Source organism: Anomalospiza imberbis, chromosome 4 (genome assembly GCF_031753505.1).
Source record: "Anomalospiza imberbis isolate Cuckoo-Finch-1a 21T00152 chromosome 4, ASM3175350v1, whole genome shotgun sequence".
In the NCBI taxonomy this organism is placed as follows: domain Eukaryota; kingdom Metazoa; phylum Chordata; class Aves; order Passeriformes; family Viduidae; genus Anomalospiza; species Anomalospiza imberbis.
The window spans coordinates 16,354,481-16,379,786 of record NC_089684.1 but is presented as its reverse complement, the minus strand read 5'-3'; the positions used below and the strand labels follow the sequence as shown (position 1 = coordinate 16,379,786).

The 25,306-nt window shown below is 38.4% G+C and overlaps 1 protein-coding gene across 1 annotated transcript in view; it reads right to left on the bottom strand.

The window, feature by feature from the left end:
• Positions 1 to 25,306, bottom strand: part of DCHS2 (dachsous cadherin-related 2) — a 104,249-nt gene that overhangs the window by 14,933 nt on the left and 64,010 nt on the right. Inside the window, exons 5-14 of the mRNA XM_068189196.1 lie at positions 23,915 to 24,934; positions 22,375 to 22,550; positions 21,891 to 21,990; positions 16,300 to 16,457; positions 14,369 to 15,203; positions 13,193 to 13,432; positions 9,090 to 9,224; positions 8,636 to 8,845; positions 6,534 to 7,391; positions 1,701 to 1,808 (exon numbers count right to left, since the gene is read on the bottom strand). Coding sequence (XP_068045297.1) covers positions 1,701 to 1,808; positions 6,534 to 7,391; positions 8,636 to 8,845; positions 9,090 to 9,224; positions 13,193 to 13,432; positions 14,369 to 15,203; positions 16,300 to 16,457; positions 21,891 to 21,990; positions 22,375 to 22,550; positions 23,915 to 24,934 — 3,840 coding nt within the window. The remainder of the gene's footprint in view (positions 1 to 1,700; positions 1,809 to 6,533; positions 7,392 to 8,635; positions 8,846 to 9,089; positions 9,225 to 13,192; positions 13,433 to 14,368; positions 15,204 to 16,299; positions 16,458 to 21,890; positions 21,991 to 22,374; positions 22,551 to 23,914; positions 24,935 to 25,306) is intronic.

Genomic DNA, 25,306 nt, shown 5'->3' with positions numbered 1-25,306 from the left:
AACAGTCTTGAAATATGCAAATAATAGGGGGATTGCCTTTGTCTCATATCTACTCTTACGAGATTAAGAATAAGATTAAAATATTTCAGCAAACATTCAGATAAACAGAAATAAAAACTTTCCAACTGCCAAGACTTTCGCAGACTTTTGAGAGGGTTTTCAGAATCACTGTTCCTGACTGTTTTTAAGGACAGTACAAATTTCTGTCATACTTTGGCACAATTAATTCCCCTCCTGCATTGGAGGGACAGACTAGGTCATGTCTTTGAGTCACCTCCTACTCTTTCTACAATTGTACAGTATAATAAAAAATAATAATGGTAGAAAGTCTTCTCCAAAGTGTGGTTAATTAACATCAGTGCTTGAAAAGGCAAGTAGAGCAGACCTTTGGCTGTTCAGAATATGAATTACAGACAGGGCATTGATACGGCTCAAAAAATACTTCTGCTGTAGAAGCAAGGGGTAGAGAATTACTGGTGTCAAAATTATGCTAATGTAAGCACTGCTCTTCAAAAGTCCTTAAAGGTTGAACTTAATTATTTTTTTCTAAAAAACAGAAGAAAAGCTTCAGAGGAAAGGAAACAGAAGAAAACACAATGGATCAAATGTCTCAAAAGAAGACTTGTGATACATTCACTGCTATAGAAATTCCACTCCTGTTTGCTTCAAAGCATCATGTAACCATTTTTCAGCCTAGCTTGATAAAAAAGAGAAAATACCATTTGAATTTTTTTTTTGAAGGTGATATTGGAGAAGATTCACTTCCTCAGTAAAAACCCTGTCTGCGTCTAAGATATTCTTTAAGGCTAATCTCTCTAGTTTTATTTCAGTGAAATAAGAAGGACTTGAAAATCAGAAGTATGCACTCATCTAAAAAAATTATTTTAGTGTTATGCCATTTGTTGCCTGGAGACATCAGGATAATCAGAGGTTAGAGTCTTCAGAAACTCAGGGATAAAGCAATTTATTAAGGGTACAAATATTTACACTGTTTCTGGGGAAAACTGCTTACACTGTCTATATGCCATCCCAAAAAGAGAGACTGCAGCTATTCAGAAGGCAAACTTATCGCAGATGTTTAGGAGCTGAGAGGTAACCAGATTAGCTGTGCTCTGTTACAAGCCTTAGAGGAGAAAATGTAAATGTACATGGGGAACACCTCACACTCCTGCACTTGGAATTCCTGACTGAAGAGCAGGTGAAAGCCAAACTGCTGAAGAACACAAATACAATCACAAAAAAAAAAAAAAAAAAACAAACAAAAAAAAACCAAACCAAAAAAAAAACCAAACAAACCAGACTTAACTTTAAAATATGTTGAGGTTTGCCTGAAACAAAGAGCATTAAAATCAACAAGAGTCTAATGCTTCTAAAGTAGAAGTGTTTTGAAGGATTTTGTTTATTGAGTTTTTGGGAAACAAGATGGAATCTCAGCTTGTATCCAAAGTAGTAGTTTATCAACTCCCAACACCTGATGATCAATAGTAAAGCAGAACTGAGTGTTTTAAACAGGGATACTGGTGTTCAATTTCTTTTTACCTCAAGTTTATGACAGTGCCTGGGTTTACTAATTACCTGTTCATTGTAACAGAATTATTACTAGGGAGTACTCTTAAGATATGTAGTCCTTGTTCTTGTGGTAGGAACTTGCTAATGCTCCAAAATACACACAGACACCTGAAAAAAATTATAAAGTGTACCTGTAACAGGGTGTATGGAGAATATTTCCTGGTCACTGAAGATACTGTATTTTATGTCTTCACCTGTAAATTTGTGTGCATAGGCTTCTACTGTTAGAAGTGATGTACCTATGGAAGCAATAAGACATTTTCATCATGCCCACCCTTGAAAGTTTTGTTCTAATTTTATAGTATTGGTATTAACAGCAGATGCACAACTATGTACTAGGTTAGGTGCTCATTCATTAGTTTAGTAGACTATAAGAATAATTCTCCATAGATTTTTCCTATATTACAAACGTACTGTCTATCCCTCCTTCCTCAATAAATGACACATCTGATAACAACTATCTGCCTAAATAAAATTATGGGATTTAACTTTTCCTAATTGCAAACTCACAGGAATCATTTGAGTTCTCTCTTACCTGAAGTCATACCTAATTTTTGTTGGGTTTTTGGTACATCATGTCACCCACAAATAACCAGAAAGAGTTTATTTTTTTTCTCCATTTATCAGGATTTGCTTTGGGTTTTTGAACAGTACCCTAAATTAAATATCCTTCAGAATTTTAATTAGCCACCTTTTGACAAAGAGAAAGAGAAGATGAAACTATGTGCATAGCTATGTGTCAATTCACATAGAATCCAAATTCCATGAAAAGATCAATAATTTAATATAGAATGCAGGAGACATGAAATAAAAATCCTGTTTGGAATAAAAGAAAAAGGAAAATGTGGAACTCAATAAATTATCCTGCTCAGAATATATATTTAACAAAAATATATTAAGTTCAAAAGGCATTATCAAAACCTACAAATAATTATTATTTTCAAGTGACTTATGAAATTATCTAGCATATATGGCCATTGATTTTAATGTTTTTAATTATTCAATTAAATTGTAATTGTTTCCATGCAGCTATGATGGAATGAGGCAACCTGAGCTCTTTCAAACACCATTAGAGGCAATTAGTTATTTTATTATAGCACAAAGGTCATACTGCTCATACTCAGTGTCCTGGATGCCAGAGGAAAAGACTTTAGTATAAAAAATAAGATGAAACATTGCTATTACAACAATCTGATACCTTTTTAATTTTAGCAGTCACATATTACTTTTTAGAAACCAGAATTTTTCTGTTAAGGGTTTACTATTTGCTCTCAAAATCTGTCTGTCAAAAGAAAAAGTATGCCAATTTTGACATGTGATTTTCTGTACTTGTCAATATACTTATAAGATATTTACTAGAAAAGCTCTGGAATCAAAATCCATCTGTCCAATATATAAAGACAGACATATGAATGCTGACCTAGAGTTTTTTAGGAACTAAAATAAGGGGCTGTAGGTTGAATTTTCATTGCCAAGCAACTTTGATTTACTACAGAAAACTGCAAGGACAATCATTGACACCATCCTCAGAGCAGAGTTAGGAATAAAAAAAACCCAAGGTCTGAAGACTATCCCTCTTTATCTTTTAACACTGTCTGCACCTTTGTTTGTTTGCTTGTGTGTTTAAGAAGAAATACTACCAGAAATAAAGGAAACAGCAGCATTTCTACTGGAATCCTTGTTTTCCAGAGGTAAGGTTAATAAACTCTTTTTCTGAGTCCTCATATTCTAATCTTTAAATTCCACGTTTTTCATGCAGATAAAATTATTTACAACTTCTTTTTAGCAGAGTACAAATCTCTTGTGTTCTGACACCTTTCACAGAAAACGATTCCTCCAAACAGTGAATTTTTACAGTTCTTTATCAAAAAAATATGACCAAAGTGTGAGGTCAGCTGTGATATAAACAGGCTCTATACAGATAAAGAGCAATAGAAAATGTCCATCTGCTGGAACTTGCCATTCCAATCACATGCAATTCAGACATTGCCGCAAACAGAGGTCACATCATGTAGCTCTTAACAGATAAAAATCAGGGAAAGGGAGCTTTCTCCCTGCAAAAACACATCGAGGCTGAGATAAGCACTGAAGATAAAGCAAGGCAGTGGGGAGATCAGGTTCAAAGCAAAAGCAGTCAGATTGGCTTGAAATGCTAGGCAATTGACCTCTAAATTAGTAAAAAATGTTGAAAGACGTGAAGAGTGATGTAAAATATGTAAATCCAGGGTTTTTTTCAGTTTAATCACATACAGTCTGACTGCATATGAAGTATCTCAAACTGTTTATACAGCCCAGATCCCACCATTATGTCTGCAGACTCAAAACCAAAACATGTCAGAGTGAACAGCATTTGCCTACCTGGCCAAATCAGCTCCAAAACACTTGCTGAATTCTTTGTTAGGACATATATGTTTTATATATATGAGTTTTTTTTAATATGTATGTCCTAACACCAGCACCATACAGAGCTGCTGTATCACTAGCATTTTCTTCTTTCTTCAGTCCTCATTACAGTAGTCTCTTTTCACCATCCTCTGCCATCTAACCTGTGTTCATCCTTGCCATTATTTCTTCAGACCTCTTAATTGCCATGAAATGAAAAGGTGCGCATGGAGATAAAAATTCAAGAACGGTCTGGACAAAATCCTGTGCGCCATGTGCTCTGCGATGACCCTGCTTGAGCAGGGTTAGGGACCAGATGACCCTTTTGGTCCCTAACCCTAACCCAACCTCACCCATTCTGTGATTCTTTGACTTAAAGAATGAGGGAATACATATTTGATACCTAATAGAATAAGAAAATAGAGGAGTCAAGAAGTTTTACTGGTGAATCTGTCTCCAAGTGTTATGTAAACAACCATTCAACTAGAAGTTGGGTAAATAATACAGGTTTCTTACCCTCTGAAGAGCATAGTCACTTGATTATTTATTGATTAACTTGTAAGTGCCTGCTGTAGTACAGTTTATAATATTTAAAGACATTAAGTATTCAATATTAAACAAAAAGAATAGAAAAATGGGGTTTTCTAAAGGTCATTAAACTTGGAGGTCAAACACTTAAAGAAAATGTGACCAGAAGGACCAGTTCCTGAGGCACTTGGCCATTTCATGGGTTTAGACTAAATTAAAACTAAGGACCCTTGGCTTTGTTTTTTAGTCATTTATCTTACTCACATTTTTTATTCTTTTTAAAATAAACGTAGTGTTTTCCCATCCTTCAGTTAAGGCAGACATAAAATTATGAACAGAAGCCACATTTATTAATACCAGTTCTACAAATAATCAGTATGTAATGTAAATCTTCCCTGGACTGAATACACTGGTACCATTCACATTTGTAGGGGTCTCAGGATCACATCTATCCTATAAGCTAACTTCTATGAGAGTTTTAATTACAATCATGCTTTTCTTCCCCATGGAAATGTAAAATATTTGATATTTATTTATGCTTATGAAAAAAGGAAAATAGTATAAACAGAGACAAACAGTACTAGTATTTGGTAAAATCTCTTATATTCTTAGAAGAATTTGATCTTCTGAGCAAACAGAAGTATTATTAAACACAAGCTAACATTTTGTGATCAAACCCGTCTGTTTACCCTGAAGCTTTGCTAAATTTCCTTTAATCAAAACAAGTTAAATTGAATCTTAATTATATTTCTATAGATTGAATGGGAGAACACAATGGCATTCTGATACCACAGTTCCTTGGGGCATTTCTGCAATTTCAGGCTGGCTTTTTAGCCTGACCTAGGAACACAGCTACACTTTAAAAATCTAGGATCAGAGCAGCTTATCTGTTGCCATAAAGCCCTTATCTTTATTTTCTTTCATTAAATGTAACAATTCAAAAATTTGGCTTGTAGTCCCAAACAAGCACAGAGAAAGAAATGGCTGAATAACCACAGCAGTAATTACTGCAACAGCCTTCTTCACCCTTCATTCTCTCTTCTGTTTGCAATCATCCAAGAATATTGATTGGTTTCCCAAAATTACTAACACATTTCTTATTTACTGATTCATAATCCAATATACAGGCTGTTACTCAAGATCTAGGAATGCACTAGTCTCACAAAACCCTTAGGATGTAAGGGGATACTGCCTTTGTTTTACTGAGGGAAGTTTGAATTATAAAAGAGAAATTACTTGTTCAAGGTGAACCTCATGAGCTGTTTTAATTGAGAATATAGTGCAAGTCAGATCTTTAAATACATCTGGCCAATTAAATAGTGAGATTTGTGTACAGAAATATCTGAAAGCCATTCCTTTCTGCCCCTCATCAGGACAGAGACAATCCCTGATGCAGGAGAAGATACCACATCTAATTGGCTGGAGGGATAACTACTAATGTTCTTAGAATGAAAAAAAAAGTAGATCAGTAATTCTTATCAATAACCAGAACAAATCCAAATAAATCTGTAAGCACCTAGCGACTGAAGCTGGTTTGTCTATAGGTGGCATTCCATAATGCAGTCTCCACCTAGAGAGACACTGTCCAAGTGACCATGTACCAATAACCTCCGACCTTCTCTACCCCATCCTAACTCACCTCTCTCCTTCTACTGCAAGTGTCCAAATCTTCAGTAAGGTATTTATGAAAGCTACTGCAGTTTGTGAAGGGTTTTGTGAAAACAAGAAATACCAGGTTGCAACTGGTTCCCAACACTCAACTCATCTGACCTTGTGTGCACTGCCCAGAGAAACAACAAATAAATGCTGTCCACTCATCATTACAGTAATTTTGCTAAATGAATGAACCCACTGATGATTAGACAATGCCTCCTCCATTTCATCTTTTTCATGCCAGTGCATTTGAAAGGGGCAAACAGGTATTGGCTACATCCACAATAACTTTTCCCTGCTGCTGCATAGAAAAAAAAAGGTTTCCCTATCCTATTCATTACAATTACCATTCCAAAAGGAGGGGAGACTGGTGACGCCAAGAAGAGGGATTTCATGCCCACCTGCTGCACTGTTCTCAGGCACTCTTGCTTCGTACAGGCTGTGGCTGAATGAGATCACCTCCTCTTGCTCTTCTGTAAAGACAGTGACCACAGCTGTGGCTGTTCGAGGTGCGATGCCTTGATCTGAAGCCATCACTAGCAGCTGGGTACTGAAGGCCTTGGAAGCCAAGGACTCCCGAAGAATGATGTCACCTGTCTTCATATCAATCTGAAATACAGTTTCTGCCATCATCAAATTAAAAACAATAGCTCCATTTGATCCCAGATCCACATCCTCTGCTCTCACAGTGGCTACTGTCTCATTCACAGCAGTTTCAGCAGGCACAAAGACCCTGATAGGATTCTGCAAAAAAACAGGATCATTATCATTGACATCATCAACGTGCACCACAACACTGACAGTGGTGCTCCTTGGAAAATGGGTGCTACAGTCACTTGCCACAGCCCTAAACGTGTACTGGGACTTAGTCTCCCTGTCCAGTGCCTTTGTAGTAATGATGGATCCCGTGACACTATCAATGGCAAATGCTCCATACGTGTCATCAATGAAGGAATACATAACTTCACCATTCAGGCCAGCATCTTCATCAGAAGCAGAGAGGTCCAGGATAGCTGAGCCTTCCTCCAGGCCTTCTGTCACAGAGAGTTGATACTGGGTCTTCACAAACAACGGGCTGTGGTCATTTTCATCCAAGACTGTTAGATAGAGCTGTGCAGTGGAGCTTCTCAAGGGGCTGCCTAGGTCATGGCACTCAATTACAAGAGTGAAATTGCTGATGTCTTCTCTGTCTAAGCTACGAGTGATCAGCAGCTTGCCTGATGTTTTATTTAGAGTGAAGTATTCTCCAACATTTCCACCTTTCAAACACATAAAAAATTAAATGATCACAAACAACTACTTTTGAAAAAGAACCCCTTGTGAATGCTCTATGCTAACTGCAATAACAAGGTCCAGTTGCTCATATAGCTAGTGTGCTCATGTGTCTTTCACATATTTTATTTCTCATACAAATTAAAACCTGTGTTTCACTTGAAACAGTGAGTTGAGTAGCAATGATAACAAATGCAGAATGTCATATCAATTTAGAGACTGGCTTTTTGGCCAGACGCATACCTTTTTTCCCAAACTAGCCCACCTTATAAATGCTCATGCATCTATGTTGCTGCACGAGGTGACCTCTTCCCAACCTCAGTTACAAATTCCACCAATCTATAAAGCATTGCTGACAATTGTCACTGCTTACTCCTTGTTCTCTTCTACAAACATATCTCTTGGAATTCAAGAGCTGAACAAGGTCATGATTTGGGGGCACTGGGAATAAATATGAAGCAGTCAACTGAAAAGTCAGCATTTTTAGTAACAGTGAATGGCTTACATTCTTTATAACATACAGAAAGACCAAAGGTAACTAAATTAAATGTCATAGAAGACCACAACATTAAAACCAAGAAAACAAAGGAATTCATAACTGTTTCTTCAAAGAAAAATGTGTTGGTTTTTACCACAGTAGCTCTCTGCCTACATTTGAGCTATTGCTGAGAGCCACAAACCAAAGTAAGCACAGCAAACTTGTATTAGTCCAAAGATACTACAAGAGGCTTTGAACAGCTGTGGAGCTTACATTGGCATAGTGGACACAGGGAGAGTTTGGCAAGATGGAAGCCAAGTAAGACATTATTAATTGCTGGGTGAAAGAAGCTCTCACAAAATAAAATTTAATAAATATCATTAAATAAATTTTAATTAATTCTTGGGTATATTTTCAAGGGAATATTTACATTCACACTTCTACAACTATAACAAAAAGGACAAAAATTATGCCTTCATGATTAATGCCTCATTCCAGCATTTGATTTTTTTTTTTTGTTTCTCTGTTCTGCAGTATTTCAAATCCAGAATGCAGAATGAAAGTATGTCTGGGAAGTGCTTATTAGTGCTGAAAAAAGGGTGAAAGATCCCTTTTCTTTTCCACATAAAAGAAGCATGTGGACAAGATGGGAGCTAGGGAGGCCTGGTAAAGTCAAGACTAGTCTAAAATTTGGATGCTGCTGTTTATATATTTCCCTGATTTATACTAACAAAATGATGGAATAGAACTTACCAATTATTTTGTATCTTAGAGCTCCATTATTGCCAGCATCCATATCCACAGCTCGGACAATGTAAACAACAGAAAGCTGCTGGTTCTCTGGAATAAAGATCTCAGAGGGAGGAAGGAGAAATGTGGGAGAGTGATCATTTTCATCCAGCACTGTGCAGATTACCGTCACTGTGCTTGACAGCGACGGAGTTCCACTGTCCCGAACCAAAACTAAGATCAATAAAAAGAAAGCAAATTTCATTCAGTGGTTGAGGTTGCAGCAATAGATACTCTTTAATAATGTCAGAGTAGGAGAGCTATTTGTCCTGTGTAAAAAGCATATGCTCTTCTATACTTGAAAATCTTACCACTTGCATTTAATTCAGAAGGCATGAAAAAAGTAATGCTGATAGTAACACCTCACTCACTCTCACTTCCCACTCCAGAGGCATTCATAGATATTTCACATTGCTACCTTTAATACTGAAAACCTCCTGCGTTTCCCTGTCCAGTGATGCAGCTGTTACGAGTTCTCCACTGTCTGAGTTCATCTTGAATTTCTCATAACCAGCTCCTGGTAAGATTTCATACTGAAGCAAGGAATTCAGCCCTTTAAAACAGAACGGGAATCTTAGTAAAACACAGCAACACAGCAACTCCCCTCACATTCAGGTCTACTTATTTGTCTCTTTCTTTTCCCTCCAGATTCTTCTGAATGACAATTCCATACAGTTCCTGCTCAGACCTACCAGCTGTATATAGTGCAGGGATATTAGCCTTCCCATCTTTCTCTGGGAAATAGGCTAAAACTTTTAAAGGTTTTAGAAACCTTTCTTTCAAAGTTGCCCACCTTAGTTGAACAGGAAATGAGACTCAACAGTCTTACCTATAATGGCTGTAAGATAATTCCTTTCATATTTCTTCTCATTTCAACATCCTCCCAAGGAAAATATAATGTCATCTCCAACACACTTATATTATTACCTTCAATGAGTTTAATCCTACATTATACCCAAAGGGTTTGACTATTGTGTCCTTATTTTTTTTTAAATTTTCTTATGTTCCAGTCAACCATTCTGTGTTTTTCCCACCCAGAATTAGTCCTTTAGTAGGGCAGGGACAGTTGGTACACCTGAAAAATTACATGACACTTCTAGTCATATGAAAACTCCTATTCAATGTCAAACACTGCCTACCTATTCTCATCTGCTACAGTCAAACACAAGACAATCTGCACTGGAGTTGATGGGGAAACACTCATGTGAGAGAAGAAACAGAGCCTACAGTTTTTAACGTACTCGACTTCATTTGCCTTTGAATAGCTTTGTTAAGTGGTTGACAGTGCTACTGAAATTTGATTAAGAGAATTACTACCATGAATGAATTCTCACCTAAACTAAGTCAAGGGAAGGATGTATACAATACACAGCAAGAGGAAAAATTACAGAAATCCTTTCAGCTTTATGGAAGAAGGAAGAAAAATCACATCAGTGAGGACAATCAAGGTGAATGTCTTCAAAGTGTCAGTTTACTAACATATATTTATCTGATCTGCCCATATCAGATAACATTCAACTATTATTTTAAAAGCTATTCACAGTTCTGCCAGCATTTTTCTATCCTTTATCACCAATACGCTACAGATGCAAAAAAAAAAAAGAGACAAAGCTGCAGGTCTGATACTATTAGCTTCTTGCCTCCTGCAATTAAGCTGGCTCCTGCAATTGAGTTCCTTCTCCAGCAGATTCCACAATGGACACTATTCACAACCAGGGCTGAAAAAACATGGGTGCCATCCAAGTTGACTATTCACACAATGCTGAAGTTAAAACTTTTAACCCTTAAAGAACACAGATATATGACATCTTAATTACATTTATTTACCGAGAATTTATTGAATCCTTTTCCATATCCAGCTGCTAGGAGTGTAAAGTAGCATTAGGAAAAAGCTGCACACCGTGCCCAGGAGAGGAGAGTGCTGACTCTACACGTGCACACAACACAGCATAGCAGCTAGCACATTTACACTTAATCCAACCTGCTGGTTTATTATTCAGTAGCACTGGTCACAATTTAGGGGCTGATATTACCAACTGGAATAAAAAATGCCTCCCCTCCCCCCAAATCCAGATTCAAGTCTCATCTTTATAGGACTTTACAATAATGTTTAATGAATGGCAGTAAGTCCTGTCTCGTAACTTGAAGTCAATGGTTCCTATTAACCTTTTGAGATTTTTTTTCCTAAGGCTCCAGACATAGCTATTGAACCACAGAGGTGCACATCAGCTTAAAAGGCGACCTTGACAAAATGCTAGGTTGGTTTGCTAGTTTAGTCTTCTGCAAAGACCTACCTCAAGAAAAAACCCTGACCTATTTTAAGTATGCTGCTAGTATCTTTGCTTTCCCATGTGCATTTTTCCAACATGCATATTTTCCAAAGTTAACATCTTTTACACTTGCATTTACTGATGTTGAGCTGTCAGATGTCAGCTGGGTAAGGGGTGAGAGCACAGAGGGCTCCCTAAAGCCTGCTAAAGTCAGGCAACTTAAGTGCAGGAGGGAGGTAACTACACAAAAGGTTTCAGGGTTATTCAAATGAAAGAAAACCATTCCAAAGTCAGAAATTTTACTTGTGATTTCCCCCTAAAAGACCCCCTTCCAGTCACAGAGAATGAAGTAGAACGGAAAATAACAGGTTGATAATGCCTGGTTCCTCCCAGTGGTCACTCAGGGAACACACGAAGTGAACAAAAAAGTGTGATGGGAGAAAGTCCTCCACTGAGACTATGCAAATATTACTGGGATGTGAACTGCAATTTAAAGAGTATGTAAAAAATATATGATGGAAAAAACAAAAAAAAAACACCAAAAAACCCCCACCATGACAGAACTAATCTTATTCAAAAATTGTGTTCCAAAAACATAAGAAAAGTGAGTAGCATTGTATTTATATGACTCCTATATAAATCAAATTTTCTTACTTTATGAACATCACTTCAATAATAATTTGAAACAATTCTATGACACACCCATGACATGGGGCCAAATCATGCAAATGTGAGAAAAAGACCCAACAGAAGGACTGTGGTTATTGGAAAATGTACTTTAAAAAAATAGCAGGAAGGAACCATCAGCCACAACAGTGCTCCAGCCCAAAGTGTCTGCACAGGCAGGCACACACTATGCCACCCAGTACACTTGGAATGCCCTTCCTCTCCACCCTGCCAAGCCACCCAGACTTCCTCCCACTAACTGCTCTGGAAGTTTCCTTTCTGCTGTTATTTCCCACAAGATGTGAAAAAAAAATATAAGGGATGGAAAAGGAGGGAGAAGAATGCAAGCAAATTCTCAGTTGTCTCCTTTATCTTCCAAGCCTTTCTTCAAGTATCACCTTTTTAGTGATCCACAAAAGAAAGAAAATATTTGGAAGAGTGAGATACAGAGGCAGACTGCAGTACAGTTCAGTTGTTATGGAGATCATAACAGACAGGGATACATACACATTCCTAATTTCTAAATACTTTACATACTTGTGGGGAAATGCCTTTTCTATATAATACATCTACTGAGCCCACATCAGCCTTTTGTGGGTCAGCACATCAATATGTGCTCTACATTAAAATTACAAAACTTACTGAATACATAAGATTATTTTGCTAACAAGTTACATTATCTGTTTTTAAGATAGCACAGTCTTACACAATTCTAAAGAAAGTACAGAAAGTGAACCCACAGTAAAAATGAAGTAATTCACAGAGCTGAGACTACCTTTGGGCCAAAGATGGCAGTATTGTAATATTTAACTCTCTCACCAGATTTTATTATTTATCACACAGACCTTGTATAAGTGCTCCAGCACACGGACTACCTGTAACATCATATGCTATGCATTTTAGACAGTTCAAAAGAGCAGGTAGTTGAAGAACTGGAGGGAATTTTTTGTTGCTTAGCAGACTCTCTCAGGTTTAGTCCTTACATGTGATTCACTGAGGAGATGAACCACCCCCACATCTTATTGATCTATTCTGTGTATTTTTGAAAAGCAATGCATTAACACTCTTTAGCATGTAAAGGCCTTCCAGTACCCCTTCACAGCTCAACCAGCTTGAAAATCTTGGATGACAGTGCCCCTCTCTGGTCAGAAAAGATGAGTGCACATTTGCCGGTTCTATTACAAAACCAGGACTCTTGACTACTGAACTGCTTTAAAACTATCCAAAACGCTCTGATTGAGAGTGACAAAATGTTCAGATATAAAATTTGAGTTGAATATTGTTCGCCGATTTATAACCAGAACACATTGGCTTTCTTCATGTGAAACCTACAATATGCTGTGTCACGCAAGAACACATTTTACATTTAATATACCCATCAGAGCTGAAGCTACCCCAAAGTGCAAGTCAGAATACCTCCAAGCCCCAACTAAAGATTGAGAGCCTGAACCAAAACTCATATTTTGAAACTCAAAAGACATACATTACCTTGGGAAAAGCTCAACAGCTGTACACACAAGGCATCAAGATTGGATTGGTCGACTATGGTCCATAAGTAAATTACAAGCAAAAGGACACAAATTACCTGCATCTCGGTCCACAGCCTCCACTCTTATGACAAACTCCCCTGGATCTCGGTTTTCATGAACTGCAGTCTCATAAAGTTGCTTCAGAAATCCCGGGGTCTCATCATTCACATCAAGAACAATGATGGTTAGAACTTGTGTGGCAGAGAGAGACGGGCTGCCATCATCAAAAGCTATGACTGTCAAACTGTAGTGCTCCTGAACCTCACGGTCTAGAAACTGGGCTGTAGTTAAAAGTCCTAGTTTAAAGAAAAAAGGTTTTAAAAAACTACCCTGGTCCAGGTTAGGATCCTAGCTGCTCCAGCACTCACAGCTTCAATGTAGCATCGCCACGCCAGTGCTGCTACGCTTCCAGACTTTGCAGTCATTCATTACCTTTGATTCCCTCTACAGTGCTAATTGGCCCAGAATACTGCCTTTGGCATCCAGGGAAATTTGGATTCATGGAAAATTAAAGCAAGTTCAGAAATTGCTTTTCATTTAACTTCGGGCTTAATTTTTTAGCTATATTTAACTTAAGTATTTGTCTTCTTTTGCACACAAGTTATGCAGTTAGGAGCTCTACAAATCAGTGGCAGCTGCATCACCTAATGGATTCAAAATCAGAATAAGAACCAGAAAATATTACAACTATTAAGGAGGTATTTGCATTTGTGAGAATATAGTATAATAGTTAGAAAGCAGAGAATTTCAGAGGGCTGAAGAATGAAATTCATCAGCACTTTGAGCCTCCACTGAATAGGTTCAACCCACAGTGTAATGCAGACTGTCTGATCTCAACTTTGCCTTTCCTCATGTGTACATATCATAACATACATGTGTGCACATGCTTTAAGTATGCATCATGCCAAAATCAGAATGAAGTATTTTACTGCCCGCATTTTCTCCCCACCTTCCTCAATACACTATTGGAAGATGCCCCAGTACACCCACACAACACAGTAACAGTGTTATGCCAAAATTTTTGAGCTGAGTCTCACAGTGCTTGACTACTGTGCTCTGCACTGCCCTGCTTGTGTGGTGCTCTGCTCAAGGCAATCACCCCTGAGGACAATAAGTCACCTGGGGCAGAGTGCCACACTAATGTGGTATTTCACTATTGTATGGTATGCACTCCCAAATGTTACTGTGAGAATCACAACACAAGAAACCCCCGAGAAAAGAAGCTACGGTACCTGTGATTTTATCCAGTACAAATGCTTTGTTTTCATTGCCTGAAAGAATGTGATATGTAACTTGTCCATTTCTTCCCTCATCAGGATCCTTTGCAATTATGTGGTGTACAAGGAAGCCCACCTCCACATCCTCCATGACATAGGAAAGAGGCGAAGACATAAAAATGGGGCTGTTGTCATTGATATCTAAAATAACAATTTTGACAGCCAGGGAATCCAGCCGACGATCAGTCAGACTTATTGCCTGGTCTTCTGCAAACACCGTCAAGATCACAGAACGAGTAATCTCCCTGTCCAGTGGAGAAGCTGTGGTCAAGGTGCCATACAAAGGGTGAATAAGAAATGGATTTTCACCTGTGTTACTTATTTCTAAGGAATATTCTATTTTGCTGTTCAGAAAACCACCATCTCCATCCTTTGCATTGAATGTGTAAACCAGAGTGCCAACGGGTACATTTTCTTCTATGCCAATCACTACAAAGTCATCTTGAAAATGTGGAGAATGATCATTCTTATCTTCTACATCAATACTTAGGAAGACAGTGCTATTTTGTGGGGGATTATTATAATCCTTTACAATAACTTGCAAAAGAAAGTGTGAATCTGTTTCATAGTCAAGCTCCTTAGAAAGATAAAGGTCTCCTGTCAAGCTGTCTATTTCAAAATGAACATTATCATCTTTAGCAATACTGAAATGTAGTTTCCTGTTAAGTGCTACATGGTTACTTGGTGCCTTCAGAGAATCCAACACTTGTGCAGGTTTAAAATTTTCAGGTATGACAAAGTGCTTGAAGTCCTGAGAAAAGCCAGATCTCCCATTGGGAAGTGGGATCACCTGCAACCAAAACACAAAGACTGCAATATTTTGCCACTGTTATTATGAATATTGTAATGTGTAGTGGGCTGACCTTGGCTGAATGCCAGGTACTAGAAAAGCTGCTTTCTCACTCCCCTCTGCCACTGGACAGGAGACAGAAAACATAATGAAAGTTCATGAGCTGAGATAAGGACCAGGAGAGATCACTCAGCAAATACCATCACAACCAAAACAGATTAGAATTAGAGAAATTAACTAAACTTATTGCAAACAAAATCAGAGCAAGATAATGATAAGTAAAATAAGAGCTTAAAAACACACCTTTCCCCAACCCCTCACTCCTCCCCCAGGGGTGCAGGGAGACAGGGAATGGAGGTTACAATCAGTTATTCACCCATTGTTTCTCCTGTTGCTCAGGAAGAGGAGTCCTTTAACTCTCTTTAACTGTGGGAACAGCATTTGCCTTTCCTGGACTGAAGCTACAAGCTATCCAAATTAACCATCTCTAGGGTGACTTGAAAACAGCAGCCTCAATGGCATTCATCCTCTGACAGAGGAGTGCACAGGTGGCCTGGACAAAGCAGCCCCTCTGTGGCTCAATGAACAGCAGGTGGTTAGCTATGGAATGAGCACATGCTGCATTTCACACTCCCATGAAGAGCAGCCTTGTATAAATCAGCACAAAGAAATGAGATATACAAGGTTATAGAGACAGAATTTAGAAAAGAGAGCAACTTAGTGGAGAAAACAAAAAAGTCTACTCTCTTCCCCACTTTCAGTCCCACTTGATATTTTTCTCTCTGCCTACCTGGATATTTTCTTCCTATTTCCCAGTGTTTCCAATGATCTCCTAAAGCACAAGCATCATCTATTTTCAAGATGATTCAGAATGCTGTTGTGCATTCTTAACAAATCAAAATGAGTCTACCCTCTCATTTCCTCCCTCAACAGAGAAACAGCTAAGGAAAATTACCATGAGACAAGGTGCTTACAATTTTGAGCTTCTTCCTTTTCAGTTTATTTCCCAACCTTCTTCCAAAATTGTTTTTTTTTTTTCTTCAAAGAAACTAAGCATTTAACATAATCGTTCTATCTGTACAAGGTAAATAAGTACCTGGATGTAAACAGCAGCACGTCCTTGAAGCGAAGGCATCCCCTGGTCCTTGGCTATCACCATCATTCTGTAGTCGGATCTCTCAGCATGTGACAGAGGCCGGGTTGTTCTTAACTCTCCACTGACAGCATCAATCTGGAAGTATCCTATATCCTCCTCTGGGGGGTAAAAATGGATATGTGTTACTGCAAATCAGTAACAGCTTGCCTCCACAGTACTGAACATTGTAATGAACAGTTAAAAAGAGCAGGACCTGGAGGAAAGGAACCTGCTGCACTCATTTGGATCTCTCTGGCTAGTTTGGTTCACCTCCTCTTTCTTCATTGAGTACCTAGTTGTCATAAACCACTTAGTGTGGATTTAGAAAAATACGGGGAGAAACTGCATAGAGTACTTAAGCAACAGCTCAGTTTTGTACCAACTTTACTCACACCAATGGTGTGTGCCTCAGGAGGGTGACAGATAGCCCAGGACTGGTCCTCCTATTTCTAACCTTGACAGACAGGGCCAGAGAAAGAATTAAGTCTTAGTCTCCAAACTGGCATGAAGGGTCGAGTATCTCCTGTGACTCGCAGATTACAGGGCCAGCAAAGAGCACTGTTGACCCCTACAGCGCACTGTGACTGCAGCAGTGCCACCTGCTCTGGTTGTGCTCTGTACCAGTAGCCATTTGGGGGTAGCTACAATCTTACAGTAAGCTGCTGTAGATAAACATGTGATTATTGGAAATTATGCTTATATCTTTCATCGAGGACTGGTGGCATTCTAATAATAAGTGGCTTTTAATTAAAGTTATTCCTTGCAGCCACATAATTTATTTGAGAGTTGCAAAGAATAATTTTACCTGAGATGAATAAATAGCTCTTCATGACTTAGAATTAGAGAATCATTTAAGTTGAAGAAAAGATCCTTAAGGTCATCAAGTGGAACCTTTAGCCCAACACTGCCAAGTTCACTAAACCATGTCCCTAAGTACCATGTCTACATGTCTTTTAAATACCTCTGGCAATGCTGACTCCATCACCTCCCTGGGCAGCCTGTTCTAATGCTTCACAAACAATTAAATAAAGAAGTTTTTTCTTAATATCCAATATAAACCTCCTCTGGGAAAAAAAAAAAAAAAACAAAAAACAAACACATGGCTCCCCCATTTTCAAAAAAATTGAATACAAATAATTTTCAAATTTTAGTAAAATGGGTATCTATTACTCTGTATACATCACCAGAAACTGAGAAAATCACAATTGTTATAAGTACTTCTCTCTCAGAATACTATCCAAACAGCTTTCTGTTATGTGAATTTTTAATAAGGTGTGCTAGTGGGTTAAATAAAGTCATGCAGCATAATAGCTGCTATTACAGTAAGCAACTGTGGTAAAAATAAATTCAGTGCAGATGTAGTACACAAAACACGCATAAAGAACTATATTTCCATAGGCACCTAAGTGAGCATGAAGCTGTTTATATTCTTCAAATCTGCACATTCAAATTAGTTAACTGCACATACAGATGCTCACTTTTATATCCAATTATATCATCTGCAACTGTAAATATTTGCACCTGTAACATTTAAAGAAAAAGAACACTTAGCAAACTAATTAGAAAACTGTGTTTTCATAACCAACAAATAGGATTTTTTTTTCAATATTGTTCTGCTATTTTTTGCATGAATATAGCTTTCTAATTCTCCATCAGTCCCTTCTGGGTTGAGTCTTGCTGTCTGGAACATTAACAAGGAGATTGCCAACAAAAGGAAACAATATATAGAGACAATTATGTTGAGTGAGACAGTCTTGCATTTTGCATTTTTCATGGTAGTTTCAAAATATTAATGCTGCTATATAACTGTTTTCATAAATAGCTTTTGGTTTACTTTCCTGGTGTAGGTCCCAACAATATGTCTACAGTCACAGATCCGCTATTTTGCTCCACATAATGTTTAATGACACAAAATTCCAGCTAAGCAAAAGTCACAGGAGATATGAGAAACAGAACATATAATGTGAATTGTATGCTTATATTTTCAGTATTTTGCTAAAACTTACACTAAAATTCAAATATTGCACAAAGTATTTTTGTGCATATTTCAGTGGCAATGAAAGTAACAAAAAAAGTCTGAAAATACAGGAAAGAGATATAGTATAGAAGAAAAAACTCTTGGGATTTCCATTTTGTAAGGGTTTCACATTTTCATTTTTTTATCTAATACCACATTATAAAGACAGTCAAACCTGAAATGTCCTCTATTTTTTTTTTTGTATTTTTATCAATCTATTTTTAAAATGTATTCCAAATGTAGCTATTTGATTGAAAGTCAGAAAAAAAACTTTTACACTGAGAAAAAAGTTTAACACCTATACAGCATGTCAGCCATTGCTCTAAAAGCTCACACTCACTGCATTTCCAGAAACATTTCCTTAGCTCTCATCTCCATAAGTCACCCGAATTAGACAACTGCTGCTTATATCATACACCCTAAATATGTCCTTTTGTATCTAAGGAGAAAAGGAAGAAAGTATAGGAGAAATGGATAAGAAATAAGGAAACTGGAAAGAGCAGATGAAGCATGGAACAGAAAAAATAATGAATCTCTTTAACAAATAGATTCCAATGGCCCCGGTCTCTTCTTGAGCTTGCAAAAGTAACCTGCCAATAAATACATATGTTTTTACAATTAAATTTTTCATCTCTGCCTTGTCCAACCTGTTGGCCAGACTTTCATTTACATGAGGTTATCTAAAACTCAGACACTCTTTCAGCTCTGTGCTCTCAAAGATGATCACAGAAACTGCAGTTTAGAACCAAAAAGAAAAGAAATGGTGGCCTGAGAGACACCAAGCAATGTGTTACTGTAAACTTTGGCTGGCTGAACATTCAGGCCTTACAGAAACTGGCATTTAGGCAAAATTACCCAGAAAGCAGACTGAGAATAACACTAGAGATTTCTCTGAGATTAGTGACCTCAGCACACAGTGATAGTTAGCTATGTATTTTTACCTAATTTCCTCAACAACTACTTCTTTCCTAGGTGTTAAAATACTTAGTGCCCTGAACATGTCCTTCTCCTTTGAGATGATGGAAAAGTTGTTTCTTTTAACAGAAAAGAGGAAGGCAAGGCCATGGCTCCCAAAGAACCTGAACATGATGAGGGCTTGTGCAGAAATGTAGCCCTCTGCAAGTCCATGAATGCTCCCTGCATGCTGCTTGCAAGTTATTCTGGAGAACAAGGACTTCTTCACAGACACATGGGCAGCATTTGCCAATTTGTGCATGTTAGCAGTGTAACTAGGCTTCTCTTGGCACTTGTGTAGTCAAGGGCTAATGTTGCATTCACATAATTGCTCCAAATATAACTGTAAAAGCCTCTGTCAATGCTAGACTTAACACACAAAGCAGTAGTTCCAGATGCCCTATAAATACACACTAATTTCTGTTATAAATGCTACACTATATCCTATTGACAGTCATAAAGAAGACCAGGAAAATCACTTTGCCAAAATCACTAAGGAATAAGTAGTACACACAGCTGAGATTAACTCCCTCTGAATTAGTGATAACACAGAAGTGGAGGTAGGGTCATGTGACCACCCACTTCCATACACATACATTTTAAAACTATGATTCGCTTTGATTTTCTAAGAAGGTGAAGGGCCAGTTTTAAAGGAAACACTTCCCTGTAACCTCAAATTCATCTGATGTGTAGACCACATAGTTATTTTCAAATTTTTCCTCATTTATTTTGTAGGCATTTGTCATTAATATTCCTGCATAGCTTAATACATTGCTGCTATCTTGAAATGTCTTTAAGATCTCAAGAACATAAATTACCCAGCAACATTTACAAGCTTAACAGCTGACGCTGACACTTGCAGCTCTCCATCTTGTGGCAGCCCATGACTGAAGAATAGAGCACTGCTCTGCATGGAGTTCTCCAATTAACCTGCTGTCTCTCTGTTTAACAAATATGGCTGTAAATCAGATCATGTTTCTTCTTCATATTTAAGTACTGAAGAGTATCCCAGAACAAGAAAACACTATTTTAAATATAAACCAGGCAAAAACTTCACAATGAAACAGAAGACCAGATGTTAAAGGCTGTGAGCCAACTAACAACAACAAAAATTAGTATCAGAGAAGCTCAGCTGTTTCTGGATTTGTTTATCAGGAAAATATCTAGTTCCAAGGCTGGGAGGGATTTTTTAGTGGTTTTTTGCATTTGAAAGGGGGGAAGATGGGGGTGTATTTGCTGCCGTTTTTATGCTTTTGTTCTTTCCAGAGACGGCTCTTGCAAGACCAGTCATATTTTGTGTTGCTAGTCATTTTTATAATTTGAACTCTTACTTACTCCCCCCGCTCTGGGGGCTCTACAGTGAAGCCAGTAAGAAAATCCAATGTGCTGTTTGAAGGAAGGGGATATGGTGAGATACATGAATAGGCAGAGACCCCTGAAAAACACTTCCTGTATTGCCTGGCTATCACTCTTCAAACAAAGTGTTGCCACTATTCATTCACTTTTTCACAAGGGGGATCTTTTTTGTGCAAAATATTCTTACTCACAATGCAGAAGTCTAAAATACCATCCAATTCCCTCTGGATTAGGCAGTCATTTATATCCAAATTAAGGGAATGATGTTTTCTTTCTCTGATGAAACAGTAAGATCTACATGCAAATTACCAAAGATTACAAATCCCAAGCTTAAAAAGTATTGATTACATTAAACTGGTAGAATAGAACAGAAACCAAACAAAAAAGAAACAGTTCTGTTCCTGGTAGCTCTTACTGTTTTGAAGCAATAGTGAAGGAAAGCAGGACAAACAGACCTGTTTTCCTTCCTGGTTATAGAGGAAGTTCTCACTTTTATGAAAGTGCAGCAAGTGGTATGCAGCAAATCCAGACATCACATCTATGTCTCCTACCAGTATTAATGCCCCAGTCCCACTCATGTTCTAATTTAGGACTGCTCTGTTATTAATTTCACTGCAAACAAAACTGGATCCTACAACTTACCCCAGAAGTGAACTAGTACATGTAGGAATTATGGGGAAAACTAAAGAGAAGTGTTTTTAAGTGGCCACACCATGTCAGGTTAACACACTGCTAAACAAAGGATGAAACCTGAACTAAAAACCACAAACCTCATTGTTTGCCCAGATTATGTGCTGATCCCTCTGATCTCTGTCTCAGACTGTCACAAACTGTTATTTTAGTAGGAAAACTTTCAACTGGTCATGGGAAAAGGGAGATGATTTTTCCTTTAAGATGTTAAACAACTGACTGAAATACTAAATTGTGCAGTACAAGATCATGGTCCTAGTCTTTTCTGAGAGCTGTTGGAACACTCTCTGGCCCGCCACAGAAGCAACTAAACCCCATGAAAGATGGGGCAAAGAGCAAAAGGGAGGAAAGGCAGCTGCTTGCACTTTCTTAAATACTTTGTAATACACATGATGATGCTGATTCCTATTTACAAAGGCAGCTTTATTCTACCCAACACAAAATAAACCTAAAATCTTGTACAATACGTGTCTTTTCTAAAATGGTAGTTATTTTAATGTATCTTTTTGTATTAACTAACCCTTTAAATTCTTACCTGATTCTATTGAATATAACACAACACCGTTGTTTCCAGAATCGAAGTCTTTTGCAAAGATGGTGGTAACAAGTGTCCCTGATGGCTGCCCTTCCAAAACCTGTCACCAAGCAGTTTATAAATTATTTGCAATTATACACAGATAAAGCCATCTTAAAACAAATCCCTTGCCATAACACAAGAGTTTAGCTTCTGCTCTATTTTCCATTTCAGTAATATTTACAGTAAGTGCAATGAACATTTCAGGAGATGGCTAAACAACAGAGTTCTAGCAACCCTCTGTCATGGTCCGCATAGAGTGCTAACTCAAACATCTTTACTATGGCAAGCTCAGAGGTCAGAAACCAAAAGGGACGCCATTGCACACAGGGGCAGAATTACGCTCGTGCCACCCGTCAGATCTGGCGGTGTGCAGTGCCTGGTTTGGGAGGACCCGCAGGTCATGGTGCAGCCGTGGGGCGGCGCTGCGCGGTTCCCGCCCCACCTGTCGGCGCAGCGCCCCCCGCGGGAAGCGCGGTGCATGGTCGTTGCGGTCGCGCACGGAGATGTGCACAGCGGCCGTGGCGCTGCGCCGGGGCTGCCCCGCGTCCGTCGCCAGCACCCGCAGCTCGTGGTGCGCCCGCTCCTCGCGGTCCAGCGCCGCCCAGTTTATGATTTCACCTGGCAGCCAAGGAAAAGGGGGAGAAATGCAGTTAGGTGTTTACTGTATGCTAGCACTCAGTGTGTGCAATTATGCATTTAATTTAATGTGAAATAATGATACGTGCCCTCTGATACACCTGATCCCCGACATGAAAACCTCAGCTTTCCAAACCCCATCCTGTAGAAACATTCTGTCAATCAGAGTTTTGCATATGCACTTTAGTGCCCTATGACATCTTTTACTGTACACTGGGTGCCCCAGAGCAAACGTATAAAACAGTATGAACCAAAGTGCTGACCTTCCAAAGAAATCCATCTGGCCTTCACCACACTCCAGCACAGATAATGCATGAGCACAGGGGTTTAACTGCTGACAAGGGGCCTTTATTAATTATGTACATTAATCATAAACCTTTATGTCTCCCATACATTCTGGTAAACCCAGCAAATAGATCTGACCAATCTTCTCCCTGTCTGCTTAGCCATACCCAATATAGCCGGAGATTTGTGGCTGACCAAAGCTCATCACACAGGTAACCACATGTTTTTTTCAAATATTCTTGGTTAACTCCTAAGTATTCTGCTTGCCTGAAACTTCCATAAGTGTACTCAAAAGGAACCTGCTTTTATTTTGAGATTCATACAGAGAAATTCTGGGAAAGCCTATTCACTCCCTATGGGGACTGGACATCTGGAAACAGGAATTTTAAACAGCAGATCATTGCTTCCTATATGTATAATTTTGCTAAACTGGATTTTTTACTGTGCCTGTATCACTTGAAGGATTCCCTTCCTTTAGGCTCTCCATGCTCTGGTCTCTGGTGTTATACTGTATAGACATAACCCCTATTACTTGAGGCACTTGGGATTCACTGCAGAGTACCCCCTATGCTGTGAAAAATTTCTCTCAGCCAATTTGACTTGTGTGATGCCATGAACTCATTTTTGATGTCAGTTACAGAAACATCCACATGTATTTTAAATCACTTTGTCTAACTTCATAAGTACTTTTATAGTTACTTATGGCTGATTGGTACTTTACAACTGAACTTGATCACAGGCAAAAATTTTCTCTTTTGAACTATTGAAGCTAGAACATAAAACTTTTCCTTTTAATTTGTTTCAGCCAAACACTGAAACTTATGACCAAGTGACTTGAACAAAGTCATGAAAAAAAAAATCCTAAGGGCTAGTCCATTCTTCATGAAAATATATTTGGTTTATTTAATTCCCCAAATTGTGACACTCTGAGTTAAATATTCATATATCTACCAAAAAGATTCCCAGCAGTTCCTGGAAGCTTTATACTTTACTTCTGTACCCTTAGGGAAGGCTGCTTTCCAAAAGCAATATTAGGCAGATTACAAATCATAAAATGCTACCTGTGTTGGAATTCATCTTGAAATACTTTCCATCAGACAAGAGGAAATAGGAAAGCTGTCCATTTCTTCCTGAGTCTTTGTCAACAGCTGTAATGGTGCCAACCACACCACTGGGAATTGGATTTTCTTCAACTTCAAAGAAGTAGCTCTCATGCATAAACATGGGAGAATGATCATTTTCATCCAGGACATTAACTATTATAGATGTACTTGCATTTTGCCTAAGGTTTTCGTCCTCAGATGTGCTGACCAAGGCTCTAAAACTCAGCATCTGTGTGCATTCGTAATTCAAATGTTTCCGAAGATAAATCCAGCCAGTATCAGAGCTGATTCCAAATGCAACAGAATCAGTGCTAGGCTCTAAGGAATATGTCAGATTGGAGGTAACACTGTGTGGATCAAGCGAGTGTGCTTGAACCTGAAGTATTTGGGCACCTGGAGAGGTAGCTTCACTAACTTCTACTTGATACACCAAGCTTTGGAAAACCAAAGTAGGGCCCATCTTCTGCTCTTCAATAACCACTGTCAACATCAGCAAAGAAGTCAGAGGAGGACTTCCACAGTCTTCAGCTGATATGTGTAGAGTATATTCTTGCTGCTTTTCTGCCAACACTGTCCTGGTAAGGTTTACCACTCCAAGACTTGGATCAATGCCAAATGCATCTGACTGCTTGCTTGCAATACTGTATTTGATTGCCCCATTTAGGCCACTGTCTTTGTCTTCTGCATGAGCAATGTAGACAGCAGTGCCAGGAGGCTGGGTATGTGAGATGGTTACCTTATCAGATTTGGTAAGAAACACAGGAGGGTTGTCATTGATGTCTGTCACAGATATGTTGACTTGAGTGCTGCTGTAGACAGGGGAGTCACCCAGCTGTGACTGAACAGTGAGCACCACAACAGACTGAGCTTCGTGGTCAAGTTGTTTCTTGGTGCGGATAATGCCAAACTGGGGGTCGATAGAGAACTTCCCATGTGGATCACCAGAGCAAATTCTGTAAGAAACCACTCCTAGTGAATCTAGAAATGGAAACAACAAAAAATATTAAAAAAAAAAAATTGAAGTGATAGTGTAAACATTGGCATGAACATCTGGGGAGAATGCATGCTGTTAAATTCAATGGAATAAATGTAAACTACACAGATGTTTGACATTCTTGGGCTTTTTATGCTTCCTCCTTCCCATCTCTGGAGCCCTTTAGTAAAATATGAATGTATAGAGTTTATCCACTTCTACACTATTTGATTTTCATCACACTGGTATTATAAAACTATAGAAAAAAAATCACATAATAGCCTCTTGTTTCTCCCTGATCTAAAATACAGAAAAAACACACCTATAAATTAGTCTTGTGGGAGCAATTTCACTACACACAGGCATTCACTATAGCA